Genomic DNA, 26,271 nt, shown 5'->3' on the forward strand with positions numbered 1-26,271 from the left:
TTAATTGCTTTGTAAGAGAGAGAGAGGGAGAGAGAGAGAGAGAGAGAAAGAGAGAGAGAGAAACAGAGAGAGAGAGAGAGAAACAGAGAGAGAGAGAGAGAAACAGAGAGAGAAACACTGATTGGTTGTCTCCCAACCAGGTATCAGACCTGCAACCTTTTGGTGCATTGGATGATGCTTCAGCCAATGAGCCACACCAGCCAGGCACTGATGGGTATTCTTGTACATAGATATTGTCTTAGGAAATTTGGTGATCAAGTAATCTGTTTGTAATTAGGTATGTCTGGAGATTTAAAACATATAACAATTCTTAGTTACTACAGTAACTTCTTTGCTTAATTTTTTTTTTTTTTTTTTTTAATGCTCATCCTTTCAATCTTCCTTCTGCTTTTCTGTAACTTTCAAAGCTTTTGTAATAAGCAAATTTATACTGGGAGGGAAATCACCAAATTAGTTTTTTGTTTTGTTTTTTATTATTTATCATCGGTAGTATTACATATATCTCCCATTTCCCCCCCATAACCCCCCTCCTATCTCCTATCCACCCCCTCAGGTCTTCACTACCCTATTGCCCATGTCCATGGGCTATGCATATAAATTCTTTCATTTGGTGTGGCTCAATGGTTGAGCATCAACCTATGAACCAGGAGGTCATGGTTCAATTCCCAGTCAGGGCACATGCCTCGGTTGTGGGCTTGAATCCCAGGGGGGTGAGGACAGGAGGCAGCCGATTGTTGTTTCCCTCTCATCAATTGATGTTTCTTTCTCTCTCTCCTTCTCCCTTCATCTCTGAAATTAAAGACAAAAGTGTATTTAAAGCGCAGACAGCTTGTCTCAGTGGTTGAAAGTCGACCTATGAATCAGGATGTCAAAGTTCGATTCCCTGTCAGGGCACACGCCTGGCTTGTGGGCTTAATCCCGTGTGAGGTGTGCAATGAAGCAGCTGATCAGTGATTCTCTTTTGCTTAATTTTACCATCCACTGATGTGATGGCAGGACCATCAGTGTGTGAAGTATTAAGAAAGTAACACCTCTAGATTATCGTTTGATATGCATTGATCTGCAGTATGGAGATCACGAAACCTCCCTGATTAAAAGGGGTACATATTATAATTACCCTAATGTTGTAGACATCAGACTTACCTCGGCCACTCCGTCCAGCAGTCTTCCCAGCACTTCCCTTCTCTTCAGTTTGGCGCGCTCCATGATCTCCAGCTTCACTATCACAGCATCGATCTTGGACACGATGCTGCCGATGGAGTGCTCCATGCGGTCCACTCGTCTCACCAGGCTGCAGAAAACCACACAAAGTCACCTGGTGCTGCTATCTTTCCGGCTCAGTTTGCTTTTCAAATGGAAGTGTTAAGATTTCTTTTTCTTCAGCAATATGATAATTTGAAACTTTTGCCAAGTAGTCTCAACCTTTAGAGATGAACTCTCATACATTGCTGGTGGGAGTGCTAACTGGCACAACTTTTCAATAAGGTGGCATTGTATTAGAAGTCCTAAAAATGTATGCCTACCTTCTATTCAGATATTCCACTTTTGAAAACTTTCTAAAGAAAATAATTAAGCAGCCTGGCCAGTGTGACTCAGTGGTTGAGTGTTGTCGACCCATGAACCAGGTCGTGGTTCAATCCCTAGTCAGGGTACATACCCGCATTATGGGCTGGATCCCTAGTAGGAGTGTGCAGGAGGCAGCTAATTGATTATTCTCTCTTATTGATATTTCTATCTCTCTCCCTCTCCCTTTCTCTTTGAAATCAATAAAAAACATACTTAAAATATATATAATTTATCATATGTATAATTTTTGGCTACCAGGATATTCAGTATAGTTCTGCTTATTAATAGTGGGTCATTGAAAAATTTGGGAACCCTCGAAGGCTCTTTTCCCACATTACATTATTACATTAGACAGTAGATTACTTAAGCCCTAGCCGGTTTGGTTCAATGGAGAGTCAGCCTCTGGACTGAAAGGTCCTGGGTTTGATTCTGGTCAAGGACATGTACCTCAGTTGCAGGCTGCCCCTAGTTCATGCCTGTTCCAGGCACGTGCAAGAGGCAACCAATTGATGTGCTTCTCTCACATCAATATTTCTCTCTGTCTTTCCCTCTCTCTTCCACTCTAAAAAAATCAATGGAAAAATATCCTCAGTGAGGGTTAAAAATAAATAATTCATCTATATAGTAGACTCTAAGGAGACATCAGAAATTATATTCTGAATAAATACTTAATGAAATGGAATGATGTTCACAATATATTAAGTAAACAAAGCAGTTAGAAAATAGTATATTCACTTATGCCCCCATTGTTTTTGAATAAATAAAATGCTATGAATCCTTAAAAAAATAAGTAGGAAACAACTGGAATGGTGGCATGAGGGCTCTGTAGGCCCTCTCTTCAGTGAAATAACCATAACTATTGAATACTATTTAAAATGTTTTTAATTTCTGAAAATTTCTTAAGAACACAGAGCAAATAAAGAAGCATTCAAGGCAATCCATGAGATGTCAGTAAGGAGAGTGAGAGTCTGTGACACCTGAGGCACACGCTGCTCCATCTCACCTGCCCCCAGCTCCGTGGGACAGAAGCACCATTCTTGGTGGGAGGGTCAGAGGACACAGGGCTCTCTCCCCTGAGATCCCAGTGGAGAGCTACAGTATCTCCAGGGAAGAGGCAGGTTGTCAGCATTTCTCATCCCATGTTTCCACTCAAAATCCATGTTTTAGAAGCTCTGATCCAGGCCAAGAGCAGCTAACTATCATATAAGGCTCTTTTCCCACATCTAATAATGGAGACTGGTCACTTCATGAGATCAACAAAGGAAACTATTCACCAGCTAGTTTACCAGAGAGAACCAGGGAAGGAGACAGCTAAAGACTGGCCTCAAAATTTACCTCTCAAAGGGGCCTGAATTTAATAAGACTGTAGAGCAATTTACATCCCGAGGCATCATTGAAAACAATAGACCAATCAGCCAACAATCAGTGGAACCTAAGAGATGGAAGTGATATCAGCAGAGGCAGAGGCTTGACAGAGAATCAGGGAAAGACCAGGAGAGCCCTGCTCGAACCAGACTTCCCAGGATGCCAGGGCGCCCCGCCGGGCTGTGGCCTCTGAGAAGCAGCGTCAGAGGCTTCACACGTAAAGACAGGCTATGCTGCTGGCCTGATCTCCCACTAAACAGCAACAGAAACACATCCTGGAGGAAGGAGAATTAGGACCCAGAGTTTCTGTAATGTTATTTAATATCTTTAGTTTTCAAAAAAAAAAAAAATTATGAGACAAAGAAACATAAAAATGTGACCATATATAGGGGGGTAGGGTGGGGGGGAGGCAACAGAAAAGGCTTTGATAGACTTAGTAGACAGAGTTCAAAGTAGCTATCATAAATATATTCAAAAACTAAAGGAAATCGTGCTTAAAGAAATAAAAGACCATAGGATGTCATTGTCTTATCAAATAGAGAATATCAATAAAGCGATGGAGATTATTGAAAAGAGCCAAACAGAAATTCTGGAGTTGAAAAGTACAACCCATTAAATGAAACAATTCATTAGAGAGTCTCAACAGTAGATTTCAAACTGCAGAAGAAAGAACCATGAACTTTAAGGTGGGTAGAAAAGATGCAATCTGAAGAACAGAGAGAAAAAAGAATGAAGAAAAATGAACAGAGCCTAAGAAAAATGTGGAATACCATTAAGCACCTCAACACACACAATACATGGAAAGGAGAGAGGAAAGGAGCAGTAAAATGTCTGAACACCTTACTAAATTTTATGGAAATCTTACACATTTAAGAAGCTTAATAAACATCAGGTAGGATAGCTGCAAAGGGATACATACGCAAGTATATCATAGTAAAAATACTGAAAAATAAAGACAAAGGAAAAATCTTGAAAGCAGCAAGAGAAAAATATTTGTCACATACAGGGGGACCTCAGTAAGGTTAACAGCTATCTTTTCATCTGAAACAATAGAGGCCAGAAATAAATAAAAGTAAAATAAAAAATATTCCTTGATCAATGAATACTGAGAGAATCCATGCAAGCAGGCCTGCTTTAGAAGAGATACTAAAGGAGTTCTGTAACCTGAAAGCAAGTGATCCCAGACAGTACTGTAATTATAATTTTCATGAAAAAACAAAGACCACTGGTAAAGGTAATTATGTAACTAATAGAGTCCCAGTGCATGAAATTCGTGCACAAGGGGAGGGGACTCCTCAGCCTGGCCTGCACCCTCTCCAATCCGGGACTCCTCAGAGGATGTCCAATTGCTGGAAGTTGGGCAGCCCTCTTGCAATCCCGGACTGCTGACTCTTAACTTCTTGCCCGCCTACCTGCCTGATCACCCCTAACTGCCCTCCCTGGCTGGCCTGATCTCCCCCTAACTGCCTTCCCCTACTGGCCTGATCTTCCCTAACCACCTCTGCCTTTGCCCCCACCACCATGGCTTTGTCCAGAAGGATGTCTGGAAGATGTCGGGTCTAATTAGCATATTACCCTCTTATTAGTATAGATACAGGGCAGTATAAATTCATAGTTTCCTCCTTTTTCTCTTAACTGATTTAAAAAAGCAACAGTACAAGACAGATGTACATAACATAAATGCCCTAGTGCATTTGATAATAATGGGACAAAGGAGGTGGGTCAGAGCCACGTTGTATGGCAATGCCTTTATACTTACACTTGAAACTCTTCGTAAGAAACCCCACTGGAGATGCTTCCTCTCCTTCTAGAGCTGTGCCCACTGTCTTCATCGTCCTCCTCCTCGGAGTCGTCCAGGCTTCGTGGGAAACTCCTGCTGCTCATGGGACGTGGCAAAGAGCTGTGATCCAAGTCCAGGTCCTCCTAAAGAAATGGGGCCAGTGAGCTTCACCCAAGACTTGGACCAATGAGAAATGGGCATGTGCCATTTACCTCTGGTTTCTCTGTGGCTCACACCAGACTGAAATTCCCACACTCTGTAATTTCATGCATTGGCAAGTTTTCAAAACAGATTTTAATTACCAGTGAGGAGTTAAGTTGTTTTTTGGACAAGAAAGAACATAGAAAAAGTGAATGAAGAAATATACCCCTTTTCATGAAAGATAACCCATTTAATAGATACAACGTAGGAAAGATATAATCTCAGAATAAAGATTTGGCTAAATACAGTCTATAAAAACTGTACTCTTTGTCTTCTTGTTCACATTTCACTATGATTGGTAGTTTTTCACCTCATGGTACTCTTCTGTGGAGCAGCATTGAGAAATCACTCTTCTATACTATCTTCTCATAGGAAAATGACTTTTATGTTTAACATGCACCTTCATTCTTTGTACCTCAATTACCATCTATTGTTTAACCATTTATTTTTAAAGTTCACATTAAATTTTAACCTATTTTTTATTATAAAAGGCCATGTCGATTTACTTTTAATAGTTTAATAAATATTCAACTAGAAGGCAGCTCTTTTATTTTAAATGTTAATTTGAAGAGTAACTAATTTTATATCTCCTAAGAAATATTCCTCCCATCCCTTCTCTCATGAACATTGTGAAATAGGAAACTAGTCGTTTTTCTCTTTTCAAGTTCATTATTAGAAAATTTAGGGCCAAATCTGTAGCCCAACTGTAATAAGCATATGTGTTATTATGGAATGCTTTTTTAGCTTCATTTATAGTCTAGTTTTATATTTTACTTTTGTTTTGCCTCATTCTTCTTCTTTTTTTTTTTTTTACATATATGCTAACTTATTACATTTTAATATATTATCGTGTTATATATTCTTGTTGGAATAAGAATATATTCCAACAATATGGTACTAATACATAAAGTGGAGAGAGAGAGAGAGAGATTGATTCAGTAACCCACTACTTCATATGGTGTCTGAAATATCATGGGTGCTCAATCAAAGCATGTTCTCCTAAACTTAACCCACCCTCTCCTTTTCCAAGTCATCTCTCATCTGCTGGTGTTCATGCTCAGTCAGCTCCTGGTCTCCATCTTGGTCGTACTTTGTGAAGATTGCCTCAATCTCTGCATCAGTATGGCCCTTCCTGAAATGATCAAGAGGTTACAGATGAACTCATTCACCTACATGGTCCATTCACCCCAACACAGAGAAAACAAAATACAGGGAAGAAAGGAGAAATTGCTGGATTGGGGACAGTCCTCCTTTTATAATATGCTCCAGGAAGACACCCACCGCTGGGAAAAAGTGTCTCTATGAGTTCTTAGGCCAGGGATACCCTTTTCCTCAAGAATGTATCTTTACATGAGGAACTCTCCAGGCCCTCAGAAAGTCTGATTCTCACCCTTTGAGATCCTGTCGAAGTTCATCAAAGTTTAACTTGCCTCCCCCTTGCCGCAGACTCTCTGAAATGTCATCCACAGTATTTCTTCTTAGTCTTAGTTTGACCAAGGCTTTATGGTAGCCCTGTTGAAAAAAAAAAACAAAAAACATTTAGCTGAGTGCATTCTCCTTTTGCATTTGCTTCACATTCAATTTACTGAAACCCGGCACAGCGCTGGATGTAAGTTGGCCACTCAACAAGTATGTGTTGAATAAATGAATAAGGGATGTATCTTGAGTTTTCTATAAAACTCTTTTGGAAGAATCATAAGGAAAAAGATAGGGTCTTTCAGTAAATCAAAAGAACTAAGCATCTTTTGCTTATATGAGAATGAAAGTTTAGGTTATAGAAATGAAACTCAGCACGTTTCTTAGCTTTCTGCCTCAGAATACTAGGTATGTGCAACAGTTCTTAAGACTACTGAGGGCCCAGCTGGCATGGCTCAGTGGTTGAGTATGAACCAGGAGGTCACAGTTTGATTCCCAGTCAGGGCACATGGCCAGGTTGAAGGCTCATTCCCCATGTGGGGTGTGTGGAAGGCAGCTGATTGATGGTGATTCTCATCATTGATGTCTCTTTCTCTCACTCTCTCCTCCTCTCTGAAATCAATAATAATAATAATAATAATAAAATACTGAGGAACCTGAGTTATAAGTTGTTTATTTTCTGTTATCTCATAGTAATTTCTTATATATGTGTGTGTGTGTGTGTGTGTGTGTGTGTATGTGTGTGTGTATTTTTTATTTCAGTAAAATGTGGAAGTGGATTTTTCATTAATAAACTACAGGCAGACTTTGCTTTGCACTATAGTGCAGGACTGTGAAATGACCATGCAAGTTCAAACTATACAAAGTAAGGTTAATAATCAACAGGAAAAATTATGATTGCTCCATGACCTTTAAGTCTTTTTGTCAAACATTAAAAGCTCCTTTAGTGTTGGCTATAAAGTCACAGAAGCATTTAAAAATAAAATAAAATGAATGTTTATTTACTACATTCAAATGTAAAATATTAGAAACATTTCAAAATCAAAGTGTTTTATTTCTTTGTAAAAAATGTATTCTAAAACTTTCTGAATCACAATGTCATATAGCCCTCTCTTATCCAGTGGACCTCAATGTAGCGATTTCAATGATCCCTCCCAAAGGGGCCCCCTTTCTGAGTGGAAGATTCGACTCAGCGTGTGGCAGCTCCATAGACTGTGATGGTGAATATTCCCACAAATCAAATATGATGAGTGGACACTCCCCAAAATTGCTTTTACTGAATATTTGGGTAGCCAGGCCAGTGAGGACCAAGATAAAAGCTGATCACTTCAAAGTCAGAGGTGCTCTGAATAAAACAAATTAAAATTTTACTCGGTCCAAAGGGCAGGAAAAGAAGCTAACCACCCTGAACATCTCAGAATTGGGTATCTTTTATTGCATATATGAGAAGAACAGTGTGATTTACACTGCAACTTATTTCCATAATGGCACTCTGGGACACAAAAGAATTAATTAAGTTCCAGATTCTTAGAGGCATCTCAACTGTTCACTTTGAACAGTTCATATTAAGTTACTGAATGCAGAATGCGCTAGAACTGTCTCTTCCTATCCAAATAAAACAAGCTCCTCTTACCATATGCAGTCTTTTGAATGGCTAAAGGGCATATGCTATGACTCAGCACAACAGCTATGTGATCTTGGACCTGTGTTACATCCTCCCTAGGGTGTGGGTATCAGCAATCAATTGACATAGCTGTCATCAGATATAAATAACAACATATTATATGTAAAGTAATTAGCATTGTATTGTGGGGGTTCAGAACAAGTCACCCCAAAATATACCTCTGTGGTACACAGATTGTTTTGAACTAAAGGCAACTTTAGCCACAGATGCAAGAGAAACTTCTGACCTTCCCTTAACTATCCAGAAGAACTTGAATTGGGAGCCTTGCCCTTAATAAGCAATTATCTGAGATAAACACCTTTGGCCTGTCTACAGGACAGCATCGACTTCTATTTACTAAGCATTTGCTCTTATCATCCTGCAATGACAGCTGACGCCTCCAAGGCACCTTACATCATTTGTAGCTCAGAAATGTCTTGTACACCCAAGCTTCTATCTCCATGCTCCATGTTTCTGTCTCTGAACCTCTTGTGCATGTGAAGTTTCTGATTCTCATTTATATGAGATTCCCATAAATATAATATATAAATAAATATATATTAATTGTTTAAAATATTCTTCTTCTTATATATATATATATTCATATATTTATTGATTTTTAAGAGGAAGGAAGAGGAAGAGAGAGAAATATCAATGACAAGAATCATTGATCGGCTGCTTCCTGCACGCCTCCTACTGGGGATCGAGCCTGCAACCTGGGCACGTGCCATTGAAAGGAATCAAACCTGGGACCCTTCGGTCCACAGGCCAATGCTCTATCCACTGAGCCAAATAAGTGAGGGCTACTCATGTATATTTTAGATTTGGTTATTTTCTCTTGCTATCTGTTTCAGGCAGAAGAGCTGAGGGTGGAGGAGAGTTCCTTCCTCTCCCACAGCTGGCGCTGTGAGCAGGATGGACTCAGGGCTGGGACCCCGCACTCCCCGCGAGGCTGCTGCAGACGAGGAGTTCCTGGAGAGTCTCACAGGTAAGGGTTATGCCAGGTAAGGGTTATGCCCGGTAAGGGTTATCTCAGGTAAGGGTTCTTACCATACTGGTACACTCCCAGATCTCCTTCTGTAGGATCTGGTTGAAGCAAGAACGGTGAGAAACTTTTTCTCTCTTTTAAATTCATATTGGCAGAAGAAAATATCTGTTAAACTAGTTTCTTAGAGAAGCGATTCTTGGTTATTTGGTGGGTATCCAAGGTTTTGTTTTTCTCTTTCTCTGTCTGATTTCTCTCAATTTGTCTTGTTATTTGTCCTAAGAATGTGGCCTTATGACAAGTGAAAGAACTTTCTCTCCGGCTCTACCACCCAGAGGGTGCGCTTGCCAAAGTGCACCTTGCTCTCTATTCAGCCAAGACCAGCTCTCCAGGGAGTTTGCTGTATCTTTTTGCTGACTCAGGCTATAATTACATCAAAAGAATATGAAAATGTAAGAATTGATAAGATTATTGAAACTGGAATTTTAAAATAAGCTTTATGTTTAAAAAAAGTTAGGTAAACTCTAATTGATTGCATCTCCTTTATCTGAGTGCAGGATGGAAGCAGACACTGTCTCACCGGGGAGCTGGGACATGAAGCTGTCTGTTCTTTCGTGTGACTATCAGAGAAAAAGACTCCATAAGTTAGTAACCTTTGTGCCCTCTTGGGTCCACAGAATTGTTTAGTACTGCCAGATATATTTACTCTTTGTCCCAACTGAACCCTAACAAGATATCTGAAAGGACTTGAATTTTTTATCAGAAGTTTAGTCAAATTAGCTTGACTGGAATGGCTCAGTGGTTGAGCGTTGACATAAGAACCAAGAGGTCATGGTTTGATTCCTGGTCAGGGCACATGCCTGTAGGCTCAACCCCCAATGGGGGTGTGCAGGAGGCAGCCAATCAATGATTCTCTCTCATTATTGATGTTTCTATCTATCTCTTTCTCCCTTACTCTCTAAAATTAGTAAAAATATATTTTTAAAAAAAAGAAATTTAGTCAAATTAGAAACTAATGTCAGAACCTAATAAGAATTTTTAAGAAATTATTCTGAGCCCTTTCCTAAGGTAAAATAAAACTATGCACACAGAGGGAAAGAAGCAAATTAGGAATCATGTAATTAGGTAGGCCAACTTAAGTTATAGACAAATTTTTGAGAGCAATTGTTCTTATCTTACAAATTTTTGTGAAGCCAGAAATGCAGCTCTAGAAGAAGTTCAAAGCCCAGTTATCTTTATAGTCCACATTTCCTGAGGCTGAAGAGAAAAAAGGAAGACTAGATGCTTTTGAAAGCACAAACTGCTTCTCTGGCTCCAAGGCTTCCTTGCAAAAGACATATGAATCTTAAGTGCTTTCTCCACAAAAATTAGTAAGAAAAAGCTTTAGCTTTCTAGAAGGGTAACCTTAATTTACTAGTATTCTGCCAGAAAAAGAGTTGGACCCATCTGTTCCTTTACATGATCTTATCTGTTTTTCTCTTTCTCTGTCTGATTTCTCTCAATTTGTCTTGTTATTTGTCCTAAGAATGTGGCCTTTGTAGTTTTACAATGAAGACTAGAAGGTTCTTCTCCATGCCTGTTTGTATGTTCATGTATGTGTGTGGCCTTTTCTCCCTCTGGATGATATTGTTAGTGTGGTTAGTGTGTGTGTGTGTAATATTTGATTAAATTTCTTTTAAAAAAAATATATTTTGTACAGAGAGGAAGGGAGAGAGATAGAGCTAGAAACATTGATGAAAGAGTCATTGATCAGCTGCCTCTTGCACACCCCCCACTGAGGATATGCCCGCAACCAAGGTACATGCCCTTGACCAGAATCGAACCCGGGACCCTTCAGTCCGCAGGCCAACGCTCTATCCACTGAGCCAAACCGGTTTCGGCATATTTGACTAAATTTCTGATCAAATATTTATTAAAAAAAAAAAAAAAAAAAAAAAAAATATATATATATATATATATATATATATAATTTTAAATTGGCGTAAACAAGCATTTATATGAGAATTCTCAAAAAAAATCTCAAAAAAAATCAGTAGTTCTCTCTCATCAATGTTTCTATCTCTCTATCCCTCTACTTTCCTCTACCACTAAAAATCAATAAAACATATTTAGAAAAAGAAACATTAATTAGTGAACATGCCTTTACCAAATTTTGCTTTTTATTATAGAGGAACTAAAGATAATTGGGTTTATTGTTTTGTGCCCCATTGAAATAATTTGTGCTGAGAGAGAGAGAGAAATTAATGTGCTAAAAAATATCAATCTAAAAAAAAAGATACTGGTATGGCAGTTTGCAATTGCTTCCTAGTTTTAACTAGAAATTAAAGTTTTTAAAAGTTAAGAATTCTAATATATGTGATTAAACAAAAAAATTAAAAATAGAGAAAACAAACTATACACAAGAAAAATTGACATGTACTGGCTTTGAAAAATAGTAGAAGATATGGAGATATATTTTTGAAGGAATTTTGCCCTAAAGTGAGGCCATTGTTTCAGAATGAAAGAGAGGAAAAAGAGAACAAAAATAATGTAAAAAGAAATCTTGAGAAACCATATTTCTTGTGTGGTCAAGCTGAACAAGACTGAAATAAATCTAATCAAGAAAGTAAATTTAAATAGCAAAAGTAAGCTGATGCAAAACTAGATTTTCTCTCTCTGCTAAAAATGATTATTGGTTTGCTACTAATGCTGTGAAAAACTTTTATGCCTAGCAAACAAAGATTCTGTTGTTTTATCAAATAATTTTCTGTTTTATACTGTCTTAATAGGGTCCTCTATTATTAAAAAAAACCACAAACAAAACTGTATATCCTTAACAATGAGAACTATCGATATGTTTTGCTAAGAATCGTGGAAATTCTGTATTTGTCTTTGAAATCTTGTATTGCCATTTTTGGTTAAATGGGTAATTAAGTATTGTTTCATAATGATTTTCTTATCCTACTTAGTCAAATATCCAAACCTTTTGATACACTTTGACAAACTTCCCAAAATTTAAATTATAAACAGATTCTCAGCCTGGGAATCCAGAAGGGAATGCCTCGAAATATTTGTTTTCACTCCTTACAAAGAGCTATAATTAGGCTTATTTTGGTGTGTTGAAATTACAAGGGAAGCATTGCCAAATTGGAAATAATATTAAGCATTCTTTATGTTGTATTTGTACGTGTTATAAGTGTTCCAGAAATTATGTGAGATTCCTGGAAATCTAAGATGTCCTGGCATAAAGTATCTGTCATCAAAATTGAGTGGCACATTAAAACAACTTAACTTGATTTCTGTCAGACTGTGGCAAATGGGGATGGAATTCATGCCGTTCCTGCAAACATGGCCCCTCATTGCCAGACCTTTGCCATCCTGATACTTAACACGGAAATAGTCTACCCTGAGCCAGAAACATCGTGATGGCTAAACAATGGACATGAACTTCTCTGAATTATGACAGACCCTATGGACCCTATTACCCTTGATTATCAGGCAAGGTTGAGAGAACTCACGAAAAAGCTGGTGCCAGCCAGAACAAGTTTAATTGCATAGGACTGAATAAATTGCTGAAAATGGTTATACTTCTTATGACTTTTTTGTTTGAAATTTTGCTTTTAAACTTTTTGTTTTCCAGATGAAAGGACACTTATTTCTCTAAAACCACCTCTGATTAGCACTTGGCAAATTGTACTTTTGTAAGCAATATTGAATACATACATTTCTCCTTACCTGATCCCCCCAGCACTTAGAGAAACTCTTGATAAGTATTTTTATTTTCAGGACAATATGGTTATTTGCATAAATTCAATAAGAACCTGTTCTCTTTATAATAGGACACAAATGGAAACTGGTTTTCTTACCAAGACTTTGAATGGGATGTCTTATTTAAGAGAGACATGCATATGACCAGACAGCTTTAAAGAATAAAGATTGAAAAAAAACAATAATTAAGATTGACTTATGGAAGCCAATGAAAACACTTGGAAATATTGACCTGGTACTTTGCTTTCATGGTTTCCAGCAGCATTTCCATGTGAGTAAAGAATGTCACTTCTCAGCAGGTATAGGAACCTCAGGATATTTTGGGGACCTTGAGAAAAGAGAAACTCACCCAAACCTGTAGGTATTGCAGGGAACACCTGATGGCAGGTATTTCCCTTGGCTTTTTTTGGCCTTGAGAGGTCTTTTTTAAATTCAATCTGAAGATTCTTTATGAAAAATTCCAGCAAAGCAGATTTAAAAGAGTCTATGAGGGTAATAATTATTCTTGCTGGGCTTATACAAATAATCAAGCCACATTTGTTGAAGGTAGATTCATTTTTCAAATAAATTAGTCTTAATTTGGCTATCTTTGGTAAAAATGAGTGATAAGAAATTATGTTGCAATAGAAACTATAATATACCTTTATGGGTATTAGACTTTATGGGATTAGATTCTAGTATTGCTCATTGACTCCTCCCCCCCCTCCCACCTTGGGAAACTGCTTTATTTACCAAACAGGCCTAAAATAAGAACATGAATGACAAGCCTTTGGGAATGTGGGAAAGCTGGCTCTTGGGGACCCATGTGTGAAGCCCAGGCAACCAAGCAGAGGCCTGAAGGAGGGCTGGATGTGTGAGGGGGACCTAAAATTTGAACTTTTAGGTCCAATTTCTTGCTGCCCCCACAGCTGTCCTGAGGCTGAGCTTTCCATTTCTTCTGTTTGGCAGCATGCTCAGCCACCATGTCACTAAAGTCTTCCTTCTCCACTTGTGTCTGCTGCTCCCTTACATGCTCCTCATACTTCTGGGTCATGGCCATGCTCTAACTCTTCAGATGACGCCCCTCGTACCCGCTGGGGCTTTTTCTTCTTCTTTTGGTTCAGATACTTCCGGTTTTTCTCTTTTTTTTTTTTTTTGGATATGGACACAGTCTTCCTCAGTCTTTGATGCTGATTGGCCCAGGGATGAGCGTGTGTCTGTTTCCATTTCCTCATCCTCCAGTTGAGAGTTCATCTCTTCCTGGCAGCTCTCTTTTCGCTGCAGGATCTTTTCCAAAGCCTGGGGGGGGGGGGTCTTGGGGCCCACCGAGGGGTCATTCATCTCTCTGTTCTCATCTCCAAGGGTTGCTGGGGGACCACGAGGCCAGGGAACCGGGGCCCCCATTGGCAAAACAGCAGGAGTGGGGCCCACTGGAGCAGCAACTTGAGGACCCAGAGGAGTGGGAATGCCCATTTGGTCCATGTCTTGTGGGGGTTGAGGCACTGGGCTGCCTGTCTTGGCAATCTCCTGCTGCTGTTCCTGCTCCAGTAGCACAGCTGCCTGCTTCTGCTGCACCAAGAGCTCATGGTTCCTTCAGTGAATGACCTCCCTGCTGCTTGCCGCGCTCCTCTTGCTGCACCAACAAAGCTGCCTGCCTCTGCAACGGCTTCAGCCACTCCTCCTCTGACAACGCCACAGGCTCACCCACACCGAGAGGCTGCGGGGCCCCAAGTTTGGTGGGTGGGGTCTAACTGCCACAGGAAAAACAAGGCCAAGGCCAGGTGGAGGTGGTGGAGGAAGCTGCAGAGGGGGTAGGCCCATGGGTGGTGGCGGCATCAGAATCCCAGTGAGCTGTGCTGACATGGGAGGGGGAGCTGCTTTGTCCCCATCTCCACCCTCTTAGAACCGGCGATTCAGTACAATACCAGTCTGGCCGGTATAGCTCTCTAGCCGTTCCACCAGCTCCTCCCGACTCCCTGCTCGGATCAGAGCTGCGATCTCTGCCAGTTTGGCCTGAAGCTCCTGGGCAGCCCAGGCGCCATAGTGATCAGGACGTGGCGGTGGCGGCGGCTGCAGCTCTCCTTTGGGAGGCTCCGGGTGCTCAGCCGCCGTCTTAGCAGCAGCAAGGCGCGCCTCATTGACTTTTTAAAAATTGAATATTCTGGGGTGACAATGGTTGAAATGATACAGGTTTCAGGCGCACAATTCTATAATACATTATCTGCATATTGTATTGTGTGCTCACCACCCCACTCACTGCTCAATGACTTCTGAGTTTTTAAATTGTTCTACCCAAACTGGGTTGGATCTGGAATTTTTCTAGTTTTCTTTGTTGGAGGACTGGCGACAGAATGTTATCAGCTTTCTTAAATACTTTGCTGCAATCCTCCAAACTATCATTTTCATTTTCTCACCCTTAAACTTGTAAGTATTGAGAATGAAAACTGCCCTTTTCCAACACCACGCAGGCTAACGTGGGACAACGTGAAGTAAACTTCGGAGATATCACCAAGGCAGCTCATGTCTAGACAATCTCCATGCCCATTGTAAAGAGATCGCCAGAGACATTCAGACTGCAGACCAGAGAATCTATCAGATTATAAGTGCCTGTCTTCACTCCATCTGAGGATGACTGGAGGCAGACAGCTAGAAATCTTCTTGGCTGCCTGCCTACAGACTCAGAAACTGGGATTATAGTCCGCTCGCATCATTGACATTTGTTGGTGCGTGTTTTTTTTCTTTGTTTCCATAGAGATGTCTCTTATGAAACAATTGACTGCTTGTGCCACGGGCTTCACTTTGGGAGCCCACCTGCATCACCGCCTCCGGAAATGAGACAGGGCTGTTTCCCTGAACTGAGCTTTTCTCAAGATGGAGGCTGGCTTAATGAGACGCAGAACCACCTACCAACCCAACTTCTGGAGTGTGAACTATCCAGGGAAGTTTCAGAGAAGAAGACTATGAGGGTTCAGAATGAGTCACAAGAGAAACGTCTACCCCTTCCTTAATTACCTAGAAGAACCTTAATTAGGGGCCTTGCCCATAATGAGCAATTATTTGAGATAATGAATAATTATTAGAGATACCTTTTGACCAATCTATAGGGCAGAACAAACTTGTATTTACTAAACATCTACTCTTCCTGCAATGACCCTTTGAGGCTCTTAAGGCACTTTAGACAGACTTGAGCAGAGCAAGGACAATGGGCCAGGGACAGAAAGTCACCTGAGTGGAAGGCCCCAGGTGCCTGGCAAAGGACAACTGTAGGGTGGAACCTTGCCCCCAGGGTGACCTTTCCACTCCTAGCATACCATTGGTCAAGCATATTGCTTGGACCCGCTGACTTTTCCTCCCCAGAGATAACATCGAGGCCTCAGTGGTATTTCAGCCCCAAGCTCAGAATAGCAGCAAAACCAGACCACTGACCCTGTGGCTGACCTCCGAACCAGCTGCTCTGACTAGTCACCCCTGTGCTGACACTGACTAATCCCTCAGTGGAGACTGAAAGGACACACCTGGAAAGCTGCTGAACATTCTATTAAGATCTTCCCCTGGGACCTCCCCTAAAATCTCCACCCTTACAGCTGAGGACCCAGAGGCTCCCTCCTGATAGCAGGCCTGCGCCTTTCTCTTCCACTCCCCCACCCCAGGCTCTTTACCCTTACCTTCTCTATTCCCAAGCTCCAAGGGCCCTTCCTTCACCTTTATAACTTGTTTTCTAAGCCCGTTTCTTCTATGAATTACTTCTTCCACCTCTTTGATTTTATAAATAAATATAGTCTTGTTGTTTGAGTCTTGGCTCTGAATTCTTCCCTAGCCAGAACTCAAGTACTGAGGTTGCTGAACTCAGATCCAGTCTGACCCCACAGATCTAACACCTGGTGCCATTCCCACTGCCTACCACATACCTCTTTGGATTCAGCTTTCAGAATGTATTTTGCACCCATGTTCCTGTTAGAGTCACCGGAGAAGGAATACACGAGGCCAAAGTGGTCGGGGATTATACATGTATTAGGTCATCTGGAGATCAGATGGGCTGAGTCCCCAAATGGCACCAGCAGCCAGAGACTGGACAGTCAGAGGTTTTAAAGGCAGGGTTTTTAGGCGGGAATTTTCTGGGCAGTCCGGGTCCTGGGCAAGTCCGGAGGAGAAAGATAATGGTCTCAGCAAATGGAATGTGGTCTAAGCAAAAAGGTATGTCGGTTATGAAGTGGTCTAAAGGTCAGTTCCCAGGGGAGGGATACGGTATAGATTCAATTATTTGATCAGACCTAAGTTACCTTTCTATCTCTGAACATCTCCTGCATGTGGGGGTCTCTGACTCTCTCATGTATATGGGGTTCCCGTACGTATGTATATATTAAATTTGGTTATTTTCTCTCGTTATCTATGCTTGTCTATTTGATTACTAGACTAGGCAGAAGATTCAGAAAATTTGTTCCTCTACCACAGTGTTTATTATAAGAATGGAAAAGTATTATTATTACTGCTGTTGTTATTGTAGTGATTTTCAATAGTGAAAGGATCCCAGTTGGTCTAATGGTTTGTGAGCTCAGGAATGTGGTTGATGGATAGTTAAACTCTCTGAGGCAAACTCAGAAGTGACTGGATCCATTATGTCCATGGCAGGGTATGTAGTGCAGCTCTTTCTCTTTGTGGGAAGAGGGAGCAGATTCAGTGCATTGTGAACACTGCTCGTCGTCTTCTTGTATAACCAGTATGAAGTGAGCATCTTCTCTATGTCTTGGCGAGTTACCACAATCCTTTCTTAATATGGGCCAGTTACCAATATTTTATCCTTGGCACTTTTAATGTTGTAAAATACTGGCAAAAGTTTCTTTAATGGGAAGTTTTGTTTTGTTTTGTTTTTTGTTGTTTGTTTTTTCCAGTGCCACTTCCTCTGAGACATTTTCATTCCTTATGTCGCAATCACTTTTCTCATTTACGCTGATAAATTTGCCTTCACTAAGTTATTTCCGCTGCATCTCTCAAATGGTAGCAGTGAGAATCCCACGGCCAGCTACTTGTTTCTTCTATAAACCGTTGCACTTGTTTTGATTTTCATGTCTAGTATTATCATTCTTCCTCTCTCTGCTATACTTTCATCTTTGCTGGCTCATTCTCTCTTTCAATTGTTCTCTTTTCATAAAAGGTCACATGATTTATCACTGGAAGATAAGGAAGCAACACAACTACATGTTTTGTGAGTGAACTGAATAGCAGACCCTCAGCGACTGAACCGAGACTTGGCGAAAAGTGAGGTATTTGGTCACTGACCAGACTGCACATCTGTTATTTACGCAACCATCTGTAGTGAAGTTTGCACTTTATACCATTACTCACAATTATTATACTGTGATAACTGCAAGTGAAGTTTATACATTATGTTCTTAGTCAATATGCTGTGATAAATGAAAATTGAACTGTGTTGAGAGGTTGGTGTTATTTAACCAAAGTAATTGGTGTTTATGCATATCAGAACAAACATGCAAAGTGAGCACTGCTTGCATAAATCCAAGAGATTTGCTAAAATACCATCACCTGTTATGCAAAATTCAGGATAATAAAAATCTTAGGTCCCACCCATTGGACTCTATTTTAAAAAGGGGAAGTTCTCTGTTACAACAGGATTCACAGACAACATAGTCCTATGGCTTAAACCAACAGAAGGGGAGCCACTGTTCTGAGCAAAATGAAGTTAGGTAACAAGCTGTGAACTTTGGATGCAGTCATTTGTTGTTGCTTTAAACCAAGTCAAGAAGTCATATTGAGAAGAACAAAACTGCCCAACGTTCCTGTTATTTAAGGGCCTTTTATTTAACAATCAAACACTTCCTGAGAGGGTGGATAACTGAAAGTTCTCATGCCCTTAGGCTGTGGCCTTCCGCCAAGGATCTTCCCCTCGGACTATTTCACAACTTCTTCCGAAGGCCAAGGATAAAGGGAGAATGAACTACAGGCACGTTTCCTTTTTTAAAATTGTAATTAAGATCTAGAAAGTGGAAATGTCTTTATAATCTTTCAGTTTATTCTGAATTCTGAGTCTGAAAGTGAGAGCCAACTAGAGGAGGTTTCAAAACAAAGGGAACAAAACCAGATTGAGAATTTAACTCTGGGGGATTAAAGTATTTAAATCCAAGCTAGCAGTGTATCAATCTCTATCTCCAAAAACACTTAAATTATTCCTATAATATAGCAACCTACTCTTTATTTTAAACAATGACAACTTATTAATATTGATTTGGAAATATGGCTGAGACAATGATTATTTTATGTAGAAAACAAAACAATTCTGAGAATTAGGGCTTATCATACCTTTCTGATAAGATCTGAGAGTTCCATTTCAGCTTTCTGTTGAGCCAAATCAGATTTCACTTCAGAGTAAGTGTCATTGATGATGGCCAAGAACATATTCTGTTTGTAAATCAAAGGAAAGTTGAGGTTTAAATAGCTACCTAAATGTATTTTGTAAATAATCCAATCTTTGATACTGCCATTTTGTTCATCATTTTTAGAAAACAATTTGCTGTCTTAAGAAGTCACAAATTAATAGTTTTGCTACCATATTGTTTGGGAAAATTATTTCTTCAATGAAGTTATGCCAAAAGAAAATGTGACATTTTCTTACTTACAAAACCATATATTGTGATGTATTTTGAAAAAAGAGACAAGAATGAAATACAACAAAATATTAATGTATCTAACTATGAATGGAGGGATTATTTTATTATTTTCTTTATGTATATTCTCTATATTTTTTATTTGACATAAATTATTTGGTGTGAAGAACTCTAAAACAGCTCTTCAAATTTCAACAGTCCACATAGACAAGTGAAATTCTATGCTTATGCCAGATATTGCTATATAATATCATTTGAGATTTACAGAAGATAGAAGAGTTAAAAAGATCTTCGCAAATAGGAATATGGTAAGTGTAGTAAGAAGATAGTCAAGAAAAGCTTAATGGACAAGGCAGACTTTGGAGTAAAGCAAACTTGGGTTATGAACTTGGCATTGCTAAGACTGTTCAAATTTTCTAATCTTCATTTTAAAATGTATTTATGTTAATAAAATGGGAGAAATAATACTATCTCCTCTACATATTTGTTGTAAGGATTAATGAGATAATCTATTGTAAAGTATCCAGAGACAGGGCCTAATGTCTGGTGCTACGTAATTTATAGTTATTATTATTCAGTAATAATCCATTTTCCTGACTTTTCCCTTCCCCAGTATAATGGTTTGCTTATATTTTCAACACCTGTTTCCAACAGATTTTCTGGAAACACTGTACCCAGTTGATTAGGTCCTTCCTTTGTTTTTCCTTTTTAGCACGTAACTATGATTTGTAACTATAGAATTGTGTGAGTGTTTTTGTTTTCCCTACAAGTTTATGGGGTCTTCATGATGGCAGGGTTGGGCTCTATTTTCCTAACCACTGCCTGGAATACGGTGGTTCAGTAAATATTTATTGTACGATTGAGGAATGAACAAATGAGAGCACTATTATTCGAATGGATTTTAATGGGCTACTAAATTGCTACGAATTAAGGAGGAATATTGTTTAAGATTCTGCAGCAGAAATGAGAATAGGATATAGAAATCACATAAGTTCCTGGCTTAAGGCTCAATTCCAAGGGCAGGCAGTTGTAGTAGGAATAACATCTCCCACCTCTCCTTTTCAATCTGGGCATCTGATGTTTTATTTTTGTTTCCAAATGGCTGTTACCTAAAACCTAAAAATGTATTAGCTGAAGTGGATTAAAATGTGCATCCTCTGAAGAGATTTAAAAAATTGGGAAGTGGCTGAGAAAGGCTTTTGGAGGTGTGGGAAGAGGAAGTTCACCCTTCTCTCCATCCTGTCTCACAAGGATGTTGGAGTCTTTCCCTGTGGATGACGGGGCTTTTGCTTTCTGCCTCAGCTGGGCCACCTCACACCAATGTGGCTTCTTGTTAACAGGGGCAATAAATCAACACCTGGCCTTCATCTCAGAAAGGTGGCCAACACTGCACTTAGCTTGTCATTCCCATAAAAAAATAAAAGTTTTGTATTGACAGTAGCCTCCCCTCTGTTTGGGGGCTGGGGACAGGGTAGGGAGAGCAATTTTTGTGTGTGTAGTAATACAAAAAATTATTTTAGTGTAAAGAAAAAAAAAACTAAGTGTTTCTTGTCATGTTCTCGCAATCGGTCTGATAAAGTGATGGAATAATTTAGAAGGTGCTGTCTACTGGAGGACAACATTCAAGCAAGTCCACGCTGAGGCATTTCTACTTGCCACAGTCATGTCCCTCACTTGGCTGACCAACATACGAAGAAAACTTAGGTGGCCTGAAGTCAACTATAGGTCACTGCAGAACTCTCAACTCCTGGTTTTGTTTTCTGAGAAGACATTTAGGGATTCAGATGTTCCAGAATTCAAAGTACTAGCAATGTTAGAGAGAAAGAAAGGCTTACTTTTTCCTCTATTTTTTCACTCTTTAATATATAATAAGAAGGAGAAACTTAAGAGGCTCAGTTAAAAAGTAATCGCAGTATATGCATACAGCAAGATACAAATGAGCTTGCATGATATTCCTGACTCTTCAGTTTTATTAAAATACGTCTAATTCTCACTCAGTAAATACTATATACTTAACCACTAAGGACCTGGTCCAGCTCTGGAGATATTACACTTAATTACTGAGTCTTATACAAAGAATCTTTATAAAATCCATTTAAAGCAAAAACAGTTTCATTTTCTTAAGATGATGGTTGATGTGAGGAATCTTTAAATGTTAAGTGTTTAAACGAAAAAATACCCAATGCCTAAGTTAAACTAACTTAATTTTTTCTTAGTAGAATAGACAAATAAATGTACAGATGTTAAATGAAGAACAAAATGTCTTTTAAAAAATCCTAATTAGCTTAAGACAAAATGACAAGAATGTTAATTTGTACCAAATCAAGAGAATAAACAAATATCTTTGAATATATTTTTTCAAGCAGTTTCCATACATTGTTAGATTTAGTCTCTAGGTATGCTAAATATGAGTAAATGAAAGTAAAATATCTTGACAAGCAATGATTCACTCAAATATTACTCTTGACATACTGGATCTAGTTTGCTTAGTCAGTTCCTCTTTTTTAAACAGAAGAGAGAGAGAAATGCCAAGTCATGTTAGCAAATGACCACGAAAAGCTGATGTTTGTGTTAACAAAGCATGTGAGGAAGTATAGTCTACTTTTTAGGCAAAGCATTATTTTAAGTAACTGTATAAATTTGCACTGGATCTATATTTTTCCTTGAATAGACATTATTATCTATCTATAGTTAGATAAATGAAAATCCATGGAAAAGGTATTTGGTGAAGACTTAAAACTGTAAAGCAAAGACAAATAAAATAAAATAAAATAAAATAAAATAAAATAAAATATGATTTATAATACCCACATTTTTCTACTTCCTGAGATTAAAAAAAAAAAAATGATAGGGAATAGAGTGTAGAGAAAAGAAAAGATGGTGATTTATGAAATTTAAATCACATCACTCTAAATAAAAGCATACATACCAAAAGAATGAAGAACATAAAGAATACAAATGTAGTGAAATAAAGTGGTCCCAAAACTCGATTAGCTTCCTCAATCTCTGCGAAGTTGATATCACCCAAAATGATACGGAATTGAGTGAAGCTATAAACACAAAACAAAACAACAAACACCACAAAACAAAAACAAAGAATGTACGGCATTGAAGCAATATTTCTTAAAAGACGATTTCAGGCATTTTTTTCAGTGTAGATAATTGTCAAATAACAGAAAACTGTCAATCCTTTTGGAATATTCTTGCTACTTATATGAGCAATTGAAGCCTTCTGGAATAAAAGTAATTCTTTCACGCTAAATATTATTTCAATTTGGTTAATAAAATATAATAATTATTATTGGATAATTTATAAGGCAATGGGCTATATGAATTTAATACATAATTTAGGTAAAACATGGTAACCCTAAACCTTCACAATGGCCATCTGGGTCTGAATTTAAAATCTCTTAACAAAAAAAAAAAAAAAAAAAAATTTTTTTGAAGGAGAGCCAAAATTTTATGTCTCAAAGATCCAACATTCTGATACACACTCAAAGTGGGGGCCAGAGTGGCCATGTGTTACCAAAACTGGGTCTTCATTAGTAAAATCATTTTCATTCCTGACTTTTATCAAACAGCAACATTAAAGAGGGGCCCCAATGTGCAAAGCCTTATTAACTTCAATTATCATGATCATCTCTTTTCCTGACTCCTTTCTAAATGGAATGGAAATCTGATACTGGCTACTTTTCTTGTTTTTAATATCATATTTGAGAACTTCGGAAAAAGACAGAAAATTCTTGTACTGAGTTTCTCTGAGAATATTAGAAATACTATTTTTTCCTTAAGAAAATAACTTGATGTTTAAAACATATGGCAACAATATTGACTAGGAATAAAAATATAGGCAAATGGTCTCTTAAAAGCTACCATCTGCATGTGGCGCTAAGAAGACCTTGATCTTGGAACAGCGTTAATTTACTACTGTTCTAACTAAAATGTCTCACTATGATATGAGCTGTTACCTCAAGCATCAGCATTTCAGAATGTATGGTCATCTTTGCATTGGTGGGTCAATGCTCTGGGAAAGAGATTTAATTCTGATTTTAAATAACTACCTTTAAACTATGGGTTAAACAGCAACCATGAAGACTTATCCTTTATCCCTGAGAAGGCAGTGACATCCCTGGTTAAACTTTTCTTCTTAATGTCACATATACTTACATACACTCTTGGAAAGTGCTGAAGTCATCAATCTGAGTGCCAAAGACGAGGTATGCCAACTGAGCATAGGCTAAGAAAATAATGAAGAACATAATTGCGAAACCAAAGAGGTCTTTGGCACACCGAGACATGGTTGTGGAGAGCTGACTCATGGTCCTGTTGAAGTTGATGAATTTGAAGAGCTGTAAAAGACAAGAAGGGTATGAACAGATGAATGGGCATGTACAGCCAACAGAACATTATTCAGCCTCACAAATGAATGAAATGTTGATACATGTTGCAACATGAATGAATGCTGAAAATATTATCTGAATTAAAAGAAAAGTAATTTGCTTTTTTTTTTTTTTTCAAATCTAGCAAATTCTATTTTCTCATTCAAAAAGTATTTTGCCCACCATGCGCCAGGCACAATTCTTGGAGCTGGGAGTATAGCAGTGAACAGAACAAAGCTCCTCGTTTTAGTTACACTTACCTGGTGGTTAAAATACAGTAAATTGTAATTAAAATGACTAGTGGTAATTTTCTCTCAAGGAAGTTTCAAATAAAAGAGAGAAAACCTCCCACAAATAAAAACTAGTTAAAAAAAAAAAAAAAAAGAAAGAAAGAAAGAAAGAGAGAGAGAGAGAGAGAGAGAGAGAGAGACCTCCAAGAAATACTTCAATTATTAACTGTCATTTATTGCTCATTGTGGGGGAGGGCTTAAGTAGACCACCTCAAATCTTAACAGTGACCAAAACATTGGTAGACTATCTCAGGAGTCAGCGGGGGCTTGGGGTCAGAATTTGAACCCAGCTCTGTCTGACTGCAAAGCCATACAAAGCATTTCTGTAGACAAGGCAGTGAGGATGGCTGCCCGGGTTGAGCAGTTCACAGCCCAGAGGACATGGCCACCTGCACAGCTCTATACAGAAGAACACTGGGAAGATACAAAGAAGCTGAGCCACGACCCTGCCTGAAAGAATGTAATGGTTCTTAAAAGCTTTGGGGGCAAGATATTTACAGCTGAAGCATTAACTAAGCCACCCAGAATGTTACTTCAAGACCTCTTAGAAACTGTTTCTGGCCACATCAAAATGTTATCAGGCTGTTGTAAACACATTATTGAATACAATCTCTATTAGTATCTCTATGAGTGCTGCCCAATAAAACTTTCTGTGATGATGAAAATGTTTTCTATTTCCAGTGTCCAATGCAGTAGCTACTAGCCACATACAGACTCCGTGCACTTCAGAATGTGGCTCGCCCTGACTGATTTGGCTCAGTGGATAGTGTTGGCTTATGGACTGAAGGCTCCCAGGTTTGATTCAGGTCAGGGCACATGCTCGGGTTGTGGGCTTGATCCCCAATGGGTGGTGTGCAGGTGGCAGCCTATCAGTGATGATTCTCTTTCATCATTGATATTTCTATCTCTTTCTCCTTCTCCCTTCCTCTCTGAAATCAATAAAAATAAATTTTTTAAAATGTGACTAGGGTGATCAAGAAACTGAATGTTTACCTGTATATGATTTTGATTAATTTAAACTTAAATTGGCACTGGTGAGAGGCTGGCAGCTGTCCTGCAATGACAGAAATTTCTGGCATCTCTAGAACTAAGGCTTATTGTATATGATGAAATGTCCTACCCTTTCACATGCATGGAAATGCACATTATGTCTTGGGAAAAGAAGGAAGTGAGAGGTTAAGGAACTGCTCAGAAGTGCTTGTTCCAACCTCAATTCTGGGTAAAGCTTCCCTATGTCCTCTCCCTGGAAAAGAGGCAATCGCTCTAGAGGCATTCATTTCCAATCAGTATGTCTGCCCCCTCTCTCCGTTCCTCTTAGTTCCTTTTCCTTCATCTGGTCACATCTATATCCGGGTGACCTGTCCCTGTTAAAGTAGCCTGGACTCCAGCCCAGCTGCCATACTGAAAAGGCCTCTATTGCTTCTGTTAAAACTTACAGGGACAGGTCTTGCAAGAGCTCAGGTAGCAGGGAGCATCATTCACAGCAAGAGGAATGATCAAATGAGTCCCATTAGTTTACTTCAAAATATGGAGCAGCTTTGGCTGCCAATTTGAATTTGGCCACAAAAGCAAATTTATCCAATGTTTTGTGAGATTCGTGTTAATAAAAAGAAGGAAACATGTTATTAAAAATCCAGAACATGAAATTCATACATTACCTTAATCCAGACAAAAAATACTATGACCGCAGCTATATTGTTGAACTGTATTTGCCAGTATGCCAGATGCTCAAAGTTGGGGAAGGTATTTTGATCTTCCAGGAACTGTAACAGCACCTCCACGCTTGATGTTCTGTGTATGTTAATTCCTATAGCCATCACTGATAGCTGCAAAACAAAAGACTTCTCGATTATTACAGCATTTTAGAAATAGACAACAAATGTACATTTCCATGTATGTGAAAGGTTAGGGCATTTCATCATATACAGTTAGCCTTAGTTCTAGAGATGCAGCGACTAGTTTATTTCTCTCTGCCGTTGTATTAATTCTAGGGACCAACATTTTTCTCACCCAATTGCACTCACAAATGTCACTCACATAACAGGAAAGTGTTGAGCACAGCAACACAGTATATTGCTTCTTGCACTCCTCTAGTTAGGAACAGAAATCCAATGAACAAACAGAATTTAAGTGCACTAACTCTGTCCTCAAAGTACGCATACTCTAGTTCAAGACCAAATATATACACAAAAACCTACTCAGGAATTGCCATCACACAACCTAAGGTGAAGAGTGATAGAAATATTAAGGAAAGAATGAGCATGGCCTTATAAGAGGGAG

General features: G+C 38.9%; 1 protein-coding gene across 1 annotated transcript in view; it reads right to left on the minus strand.

Moving 5' to 3' along the window:
* Nucleotides 1-26,271, minus strand: part of PKD2 (polycystin 2, transient receptor potential cation channel) — a 58,253-nt gene that overhangs the window by 2,682 nt on the left and 29,300 nt on the right. The window contains exons 7-14 of the mRNA XM_036454239.2: nt 25,650-25,817; nt 23,490-23,671; nt 22,252-22,372; nt 19,018-19,116; nt 6,303-6,424; nt 5,927-6,044; nt 4,691-4,854; nt 1,144-1,291 (exon numbers count right to left, since the gene is read on the minus strand). Coding sequence (XP_036310132.1) covers nt 1,144-1,291; nt 4,691-4,854; nt 5,927-6,044; nt 6,303-6,424; nt 19,018-19,116; nt 22,252-22,372; nt 23,490-23,671; nt 25,650-25,817 — 1,122 coding nt within the window. The remainder of the gene's footprint in view (nt 1-1,143; nt 1,292-4,690; nt 4,855-5,926; nt 6,045-6,302; nt 6,425-19,017; nt 19,117-22,251; nt 22,373-23,489; nt 23,672-25,649; nt 25,818-26,271) is intronic.

The sequence above is a fragment of the Pipistrellus kuhlii genome, unplaced genomic scaffold, assembly GCF_014108245.1.
Source record: "Pipistrellus kuhlii isolate mPipKuh1 unplaced genomic scaffold, mPipKuh1.p scaffold_m20_p_1, whole genome shotgun sequence".
In the NCBI taxonomy this organism is placed as follows: domain Eukaryota; kingdom Metazoa; phylum Chordata; class Mammalia; order Chiroptera; family Vespertilionidae; genus Pipistrellus; species Pipistrellus kuhlii.